At 40.4% G+C, this 9,690-nt stretch overlaps 1 protein-coding gene across 1 annotated transcript; it reads right to left on the bottom strand.

Moving 5' to 3' along the window:
* Nucleotides 1-63: 63 nt before the first annotated feature.
* On the bottom strand, nucleotides 64-9,247 carry rilp (Rab interacting lysosomal protein). The gene is made up of 8 exons (XM_008425602.3): nucleotides 8,857-9,247; nucleotides 7,029-7,152; nucleotides 4,042-4,163; nucleotides 2,602-2,808; nucleotides 1,785-1,957; nucleotides 1,527-1,652; nucleotides 1,314-1,412; nucleotides 64-385 (listed from the first exon to the last, which is right to left on the bottom strand). The coding sequence occupies exons 1-8, from the start codon at nucleotides 9,190-9,192 to the stop codon at nucleotides 265-267; spliced, it is 1,308 nt and encodes a 435-aa protein (XP_008423824.1). The 5' UTR covers nucleotides 9,193-9,247; the 3' UTR covers nucleotides 64-264.
* Nucleotides 9,248-9,690: the final 443 nt, after the last annotated feature.

Here is a 9,690-nt window from a genome sequence, read left to right as displayed (position 1 = left end):
GTTCCATTTAATCAGTGTCTAAGCTCTTACTGAGCAAGTCATGACTGAAAGACAGCTGAAAAGTGAGAGTTAGAGGGTTTGTTTATTAAAATTACTGACATATTATTATGTCTTCTCCTCCTAAGATACTTAGTTTTGTTTCACCCAAGCACGAGGAGCGTTAAAATAACTTTCTCTGATCCAACAGGTGCTCTGCTACGAGCTGCAGGGCGAGGAGCGGCTGAAAGCAGAGAGAAACCTCGCAGCAGCCTCTCCCGACCGGCGTTAAGAAGTCGGCTGTGGCTCCGTCTCCTCGCTGGCCTCCGTTTCTCCCAGGATCTCCCAGCTGGAGGCAGAGTTGCTCATGTGGGTGGGGTTCCTGTTCGCGCGCGTCAGAAAGCCGAAGCTGCGGCCGACAGAGTGGAAGAGACAGGCCTCGGGTCAGACAAGCGGTCAGGGATAATAGCTAAATATAGACAAGGATTGGCAGATCATCGGGACAGAGGCGGTGGAGTGGAACTCATGCTGCTGTGTTTCTGTGGCTTGGTTGGCCTTTGTGTGAGAATGCTTTTTATTTTTGCATCCTTACTGCTGCAAAGTTGCATATATAACGTGTTTTGTAAGAAAAATAAATAAATTCACTCAAACTTTTTCACATTTTGATATTATAAGCTAAAATGTATTTTATTGGCATTTCGAGTGACAGACCAACATGGGAGCAACATAAAATCTGGTTTCCAAATGTAGTGCAAATAAAAATATGTAAAGTGTGGAGTGCATTAGTATTCATCCCCCTGTGGCAAGCATTTGATAAACCCCCCCTTTCACTGCAAGTACAGCTTCCACTATTTGAACGATCGGCTCTATCAGATCTGCAATTAAAGTGTCTGACTTTTTTTTTTTTTTTACTAACAAAATTAGTAAAATGTCAACTCTAGCTATTTCTCAACAAGACACTACATTGGCCGCTCTAACACGCCACTATGCTATGTTTGATCTAAACAGTTTCACTGTAGCTCCGTCTCTGCATTATACTGCAAGGTGAACCTCCGCCCTAGACACAACAGCTTTTGCAGCTTCAAACAGGCTTTCTTTCTTTCAGTTCCTTCATTCAACACTGACCAGCTTCCCTGATTATGAAAAGCATCATCAGAGTATAACGTTGCCAATGTCTTCTTTCGCAGTGGGGATGGCATGTTCAGGATAGTGTGCGGTACATACAGGGTGTTTTGTATGTAAAGGTTATATTTTTACCAGAACTCTGACCCCTACAGGCTTTAAGCTGTAACCACACCTTTAAGCTGTAGCCAGCTCAACTTTCAGTGTGAACTTACAGGTGCCGAATGCGTGACTCAGCTGGTTTGCTAGGCCCGTCTACTTCTGAGTGCTCCACTTCTGTCTGCCCGTTCAGGGAACTCGTCTCTTCCTTATCGCTGAAGAAAAACATATGGCTGTATTTCTCACCTCTTTCACATGTTTCTTCATCTAGACCTTACTGCTGGGTGAATTTCTGAATGTGAGGAATGCATTTTGCCTCTAAGACGTACCTGATGCTGCAGTCGCTCAGTGGAATCCCCAGCATCTTCGCCTTTATCAGCTTCCTTCGCTCTTTGATTGCCGACCGGACAGCTTCCAAAAGGAAGCCTGGACACCTCTCCTCATTCAAAATCTCCCTGCAAATAGACGATGATAAAAAAAAAAAACAAAAAAAACAATTAGGAAACTCTAAGAACTAAATAGTCAAAAGTGCACCTGAATCTGAAATGTTCCTCATCAATATTCAACTGAAGCTCTTTAAAACCCACCTCTGGTAGTAGTTGAGCTCCTCCTGCACCAGGAAGAGGTTGGTTTTCAGCTCGTTCCTCTCAAACAGAATCTCCCGCACCTCCTTCTTTGTGAAGCACGGCTGATCAAAGTCGTTCTGCTCAACGGTTGGCTTTTCGGCCAACTCTTTAGCAGTTTGACTTGGACTGGGCAGCTGGGGAAACAGAAACTCATTAGTCTATGCAACAACAAATAGCTAATAAGCTCTCCTGAAGAGCAACTGAACTGTGTGAAACTCTGAGGAACGAAAACGACGAGTCAACAGAATGCGCCGTTCCAATCCTGGATTGGTCAGCTCGGCAGTTCAGAATCTCCCCTTTCCAAGACGAACATTTTCTTGACATGCTTGCATTTGAGAAAGGCCAAATTTAACACTTATCATCCAGCCAGTGCAGATTGGATTTGGCATGTCTATTTGTTTTTGCACGTTGAGCTCACACAACGTGCAAAAACATTGCTGCCTTTTGACGAAGAGGAATTTCCTCGAAACGGGTGTTTTTACAGGACAACGACCCTAACACCAGTATGTGGTTCCAGATTAGCAGGGTTAGCATTATGGAGTGGTCAGCACAAGGCCTGAACTTAAAATTAACAGAGAAGTTGTGGTTTGACAAACAGCGGCTACTTCTGTGCTTCATAGGAAAGCTTGAATCTCCCAACCCCGTTTAGGTTATACAGTACTAATATTCAGTTTTCCTCAATTTGATGTTTCAATTTTAAAACAAAGAGAATTGTTTACAACACATTGGCATGTATAAAATACATAAGAAGAGTATTAAGTGCAACAAGACCACATACAGAGCTGTTTCCGTCGGCTTTGTTCAGCTGTGCGTTGGCTTTGTTTAGCTGTCTTTGGAGCCTTTCTATCTCCTTGTTTTTCTCCTTCAGGTCCGTCTCCACGTCGGCCTTCCTCTCCACCATGCTCTTCAGCTGCGTCTGCAGCACGTTCTGCTTGTGCCGCAACTCTTCGTTCATCTTCATGAAGCGGTCCAACTGCTCCTGGAGCTGCACACGCATGAACACACACACACACAACACACTTGTAATGGCATCATGAGCAGTAAGGCAGACATTTGCTGTTCATCTCAGGGGTTAGAAACAGAGGTACAATCGATATGCCGCTGCTGAACATAAAGACAGGGAGCCCGAAAAACAGCCACGTTTGTGCTTGAAGCACATGGTGAACAAATAAACCACACACTGTCAAAACAAATACACTGAGTAGGGTTTCCCCCAGAAAACCTGCTACGCCCAGTGCTCAGGGCGCTAGAGCAGTCATCCAGCCAGCTGCCATGTTTTTGAGTTAAAAAATGTTAAAAGTTGACAGGAAAATTGAAAATATCACTTGATAGTTATGCATTATTGGAAGACTGGGCGATTAATATCTAAACACCATAAATAAAATCCTTAAAAAAGGCAATAATTTAAAAAAATAACTAAAAGAAAAAAAGAAAACAATGCTTAGCTTGGTGGGGGCACAAGTAAAGCCTGGTGGCCCACCAGGTTTATAATGAACTGGGGAAAACCCTGCATTAAGAGACAAATATTTTACACACTAATGCGGAGACAGAATCAAGTGAAAATGTCATGAACTAAACTACGTCAGTTGACATTTAAGGTTTTCTTTTTATCCTTTATGTCAACTGATTGGGAGCAACAAGTTAAGCATTAACAAACACACCCAGACTTGGCCGTTGTATAAATCATGTGGTGTGCGTGCCCTGACAGACACAGAGACACATGCAAGCAATCAGTCCAAGCTACACACTCACACACACACACACGTACACATACACAGAAGCTGTGTGGGCAAAAACAACGCCTGGACTTGCCTGAGATATGCAAGCAGCAACAATTAGATGAATCTCTTCAGACTTTTACCAACCGTTCACCGACTCACCCTCATCCAGAGTCCTTATTCGTGTTCTTTAGAAGCTCTAATTTCTTTCTGAGTGCTTTATAAAACATTTCTGAATTGATGTCTAGCTTCTTGTAGTATTTTAAAGTGATCTTCCTCATCACTTTAAGTTTATGACGCTTTTTCAGGACTTTTCTGTCTAGTAGTACCAACCTGATTGTGGCAGCTTATTACGTAGTGAGAACTTTAGACCTTAAGATGATCACCTGCGGTATAGCCAACTAATTTCTCAGATAATTACTCGATGGGAATCATCTGTGTGTTATCACTGATATCTGTCTTAGTGTTTTAGCAGTTCAATGGTACAAGTGCTTCCTTACCGCTTCCACCTCTTTGGAGACTGTGGTGATCTCCTGGACTTTCGCCCTCAGCTCGTCTCTCTGCTTGTCCACCACCCCTTTCAGCTTCAGCATCACCTCCCGCTCCTGCCTCTGAGTACGATCTAAAAATAACAAACAATATTTATAGGAAGAAAAAAGCAAAGGTACAAAATGGCACTGCTATCAGATTTCTTTGCCCTCATTACAAAACATTATGAAAGACCGAAGGTACTGCAATCCGCTTAGTGTTGCATTGAAAGCAGTTAGCTACGAAACGTGTGCCTTTAAAATGGTGCTTCATGTACAAATACACAGAACTCTAATTGTGTTGTAATATCATATTAACATCTGATTAACAAACACCAAAGTATACAACTCTGGGAAATCATGAGAATTTTTCTGAAAGTGGAGTTCCCAGTTCTCCAACCTGACAAGACGACTGTGTCACAAACATTTAATCACAAAGCTAACGCAAACATACCACAGATAACTCCCTATTATTCACTGCTGTATGGAGCGCAAACTAAAATACTGTGGTGGATGTCTAAACCTGAGCACAGAAAGATAGATAACGCACACACCTACCATTCAAGTAAGATATGTTTTTTCACCATATTTGAATAAACGGACTCCGACTTCAGACATGGCTGCACTAAGAGAAGAAATAAAGTGCATGTCCTAAACCCAAACCTGTGTGATGGTTAGTTTTAGGTCTGTGACTGGCTGGTGAGCTGCCCACCGGGTGACATAGTTCTTGCATGTTGGACGGGAATAAAAAATGGGGCGATTGAGGTTTTGTCCAAAAAAAAAAAAAAGGAGGTAAATGAAATTAAAAACTTGGCTATTTTAGTCCGGTAAACGTAAAGCTTGATATTTGAACTAAGCTTCATTAAACACCAAAGCCTATTAGCTTTTACTTTCTCTAGTTCAAATTAAGTTGTTCTACTTTCATTTCCTCCCACGTAAAACCTAAGAGTCAGCATAACTCCAAGTCTACTTTTACAGGTTTGGAGTCTTCTTTGTGAATACAAGACAGATTTGGTCTTTTATGTTGTTGAAAAATCATTTGTAAAAAATATAATACATATTTATTTTTCTTTTCTGATATTATGCTAATTGAACTCATCATAAACATGAATATCTTATTTTAACATTTATTTGGTGAGCTCTGATGACGCACCTTTATTCACTTTTAGACAAAAAATATTTTGGATAACTTTACGTTTATTGAGGATTTTATCAAATCCACACAGAGGTAATTATACACACAGGCTTGTACGTATATCATATGTGGTAGATCTAATTTTAACAATTGGTTTTCTGATGGTAATTTTAAGCATGATCCATTCAGATCCAAGGTTGGAGCCACTCACATTAGCTTAATGTTAGTCTGGCTTTATATGTTTTAAAACCTGTTGTGATCAAAGTTTTTTGCTGTTAATAATAAGGTAAAATTGACCAATTATACCTCTATTTATATTGTCAGCAAAGACAAACCTATGGCATGATGCCGCCACTACCAGGTCTAACTGCTCGCATAATGTTCTTAGGTTTAGAAGCTTTAGCTTGTCTCCTAGGTGTGGTTATAAATTTGCCTCATTTGAAAAAAAAAATGTTCTCCAGAAGACTGGTGTGGATATCAACACATTTCAGTTTGAAACAGGCGGTTCCAAAACACCCAAGCATCTTTCTTGGTTGGCAAAGTTTTAGTTCATGTTAACGTAAAACTTCAGTGACTATTGTGTTCATAAGAGCCCCGTGCCTTGGGTGTTCTAGAACTTCCTATCATTCAGGTTTTGTATCATTTCAGACAGAGCAGTACTGAACTTTTGCAAACTACCCTTTCAAATTCTGCCTCTGTCAAGAAACCAAACAATTCAAACAAGCTCTACCAGTTCTACTTAGCAATGGTCAAATATCCAAACAAAAAATGTACCAGAAGCTTGTTGTTGACTGTGACGTGTAAAGTAACTTGCAAAGTGTCATTTGGTAAAATACTGCAGGGTTTCCCTTGGTGTATTATAAGCCTGGCGGGCCACCAGGCTTTACTTGTGCCCCCACCAGGCTAAGCACTGCTTATTTATTTAAGCAATCACTTAGCTTTTATTTATTTAAGCTTAGCAAGTTTCCTGGAGGAAACCATGTACTGTTATACTTTTGAGACAATGTGGACAGAGAAAACCCAGTGCATAAAAACATGTGGACCCAACTCTTGTTTTTAAAGAATCCTGGATGTTTTAAGCTGAAAGTTCCCAGAAAATGTTTCAAATAAATTATTAGATTTCAAAACTATTATGGCATTCGTACCCATGACAACTGAAAGCAAAATTCTCTCTGTAGCCCTACCTAGGAAGACAACATGCTTTCCACAAGATAATACCTGTCTGCCGGTGTGGGCCTCCTCTTTATGTTGACATAAACATTTTTTTTACAGAGGCTTCTTCTCATACCTGGAGAATTAACAAAAAGATAGCACAGTGTGTGCGTGTGTGTGTGTGTGTGTGCGTGTGTGTGTGTGTGTGTGTGTGTTGCGAACACTGCATTAACCAGTCAGACTACTCTCGAGTTTAGCATGAATGCCTTAAAGTTAAGCCACTGTTTTGAATGTGTGCTGTGAGTATCTGCATTTCCACAAAGCTTTTACATACACCAGAATGACAAAAACAGGGAAAGCACAAGGCCTGGAGCAACAAGATGCTTAGGTAAATGAAAAATAAAATAAAAATAAAAAATCTATTGCAGTCCACTCTACAATCCAGAACACGGTGTTGTATGGTTTCACAATCTAGATCCAAACATATCCTGTCTGAAATTTGTATTCTGTTACATGTAAAATATTAAAAAGTTTGATAGTGTAAGAAACGACCCCAAAGTAAGACGTAAAATCAAAATGTAAACAACAGTATTAGCATCCAAACTAAACCATAATGGTAAAACAATTGTCTAAGTTGACCATAAAAAGTTCAACAAATACTTAAAGAGCACACCTTCCTGGGCATAGGTGCCCTCCAGCCTGCTCTTCAGCTCCTTCTTATCATCCTGGAGCTTCTGCAACCTGGCCTGCAGCTCCTCACATCTCCTCTCCCACTGTTCCTCCTTCTGCTGCAGCTCCTGCTCCAGAAATAGGAGAAAGATGAGGAAATCCTAACCCCAGAGGATCTGTATTTAATGTTATGATGTAATTGACAATGCAGAGGAAAAACTCTCGTGAAAATTTTGGAACCGGGACCAGTTCTTTTTTATATATCTAATATGCCACAGTGAGTGTGCCGCCTTTTACTTGAAAATGTTTGTCATTTTTCAATTACTCTGTCAATCATTGCAATTCAAAAAGCAAATTAAAATACCTTCACTAAATTAAGATTTAGCTTTCTAAATTGGGTAAAATTTTGACAATTTTTTAGTCATATTCATGACACTAAATCATACTATAAGACGTACATATCTCACTTACAGTCATGATGTTCTACGAGGTACGATTACTATCATATTTATTTATGATGACACATTAACACACTAAGTCGTAATAATGAAATATTTCTAAAACATCAGATAATATCTGAAAATTATGATGCAGCTAATTCTATTTTATGATTATGAATTATTCTGAAATACTTATACAGTGGCAGTTCTCGAAATACAATTAAAATGCAAACACTTATTTGAGATTGTGGGGGCTAATAGAAAACAGAGCAGTCCTACAGAAACCCCACAACATCGTCTGTTCCTGCAAAGCTCCGCCTACTTCCCTTAAGCCCCGCCCATTTCTCCAAAGCTCCACCTTGAAGATTCAGTCCCAAGCTGAGTTTCCCCCGTCAGATTACTGTTAAATAAAGGCCACTAGTGCCAATTAAAAATTCTTAAAAAATATGATTTTTGAAAACCTGTGAAAAAACAAACAAACTTGTAAAGCAGAAACCCCACAATCTACTAAATCTGACAGTCACAGAAAATTTCTCAAGTGGACAGTTAACAGGAAATTGTATGATTTGGCACTCATCACTTTCTAATGCGACCCTGGACAACTGCCCAAATCAAACACTGCTACTTATCTCAAAATTATGATCTTATTATGTTATGAAGAGTTTAAAATATCATCTGATAATTAACAGTTAATTGCTATCTCTTAATGTGAGCTAGTTAGGTGTTTATTATTAAACAATACCTAAAGTAAGATGTGAGATATTACTTTAAAGTAGTACATTTATAATTATGATATAAAATGGGAACATAATCTCATCAGGGCTTTCTGATTGTTAAATTATCACATAAGTGAAACATTATTCCATATAATTATTAGATATCCATCCATATATACCTACTTAACTGTGGAAGTTACAGAAAATATAATATTTTCTCAATATTATGTGATAGTGGTAATATTGAGGAAGCCTAGTGAACCAGCTGTGTTATATTTAAGGAGATACATTTTTTTTCTTCTTCCACGATTCGTCCATATTTAAAATGCTCAACCAAGACGTTAACCAAGTAACTGATCTTGTTGTCTTGACGACGAGGGATTTAAATGGGGTTGTTTGTAGAAATGGCAAACCAAATAACTACTTCAGTTACAATAAATATATGTCTTGTAGTTACACCCAACTTCAAGTTCCACTATAAAATTGCTTACTACACATTAAAAGTTGAAATGTTGAATGTTTTAGCAACATTTTGTGGAGGTCAGCCATGTAAACCGTTGGTTTACAACAGACAGAGTTGTTTGTTACTGTTACATGGTTAGAACGGTCTCCTAAGAGAAATACATAGTTCGTTAAAAAAAATAAATACAAAATGGTGGCTGCATTTAAAACTCACCCGGATTTCATTTTTCTCGTAGCCCTCCTCGCCGTCCTTCCCCCAGCGCTTCTTCTGCTGCTGAAGCTGGATTTGCTCAAACGTCTTCAGCAGCTCCTCTTCCCTCAGACAGAGCGACTGGTTACCGGAGACGAAGCTCTCCAGCAGCTCCAGCACCTTCACTATCTTCGGAACCAGACCCTCCACGCTCTCTTTGCCGTAGCCGTCGATGAGCTTCTCCACCTCAGCGCCGACCAGCTTGGCTATTTCGTACACATCATCGACGGTCAGGGTGGAAAAAGTCCTGTTAAAGCAGCAGGACTCCTGCGGGAGTCTGCTCTCTGTGCCCGTGTCCATGATGTCTGAGGCCAGCAGCAGTAGGAGTTCGCTTCACATGTTCCCGCCCCCACGGCTTACAGCAGACTCGTCTGCTCTTTGTGAAAGTGAAAATAGAGAAAGTAAATTCTTCCAAACCTCGCCAGCTTTGTTGTGCACTTTAAAGCGCATACACTGAACACACGCGAACATGCCCGCTCGTGTTCCCAGCTCTCAATTATTTAATGCTGTCACGTCAAACCCTGCAAGACGCGCTGTGGTGGGGACAAGGCTGGGCAGAGCAGTGCTCTGTTGTAAACCCGCTACAGGACCCTCCTCCTCTCCTGACCAATGTAACGCCAGGGCAACATGCACCGACACTGCCAGTTCCTGAAGACTGAAGCACCTAGCGGAGCGTGAAGGCTCGGGTTTCCTCTCTGCAGCTAAAACCACAATTACCATCTGCAAATGCATGCAGTTATAAAAAGTGGCAGGACACTAATAAACAGTGCAAAAGCATCCATTCTCCTTAAACTTTTT

The sequence above is a fragment of the Poecilia reticulata genome, chromosome 13 (genome assembly GCF_904066995.2).
Source record: "Poecilia reticulata chromosome 13, P_reticulata-male-v2, whole genome shotgun sequence".
In the NCBI taxonomy this organism is placed as follows: Eukaryota; Metazoa; Chordata; class Actinopteri; order Cyprinodontiformes; family Poeciliidae; genus Poecilia; species Poecilia reticulata.
Note: the sequence above shows the minus strand (reverse complement) of the source record. Positions and strands in the feature narration are given on the sequence as shown.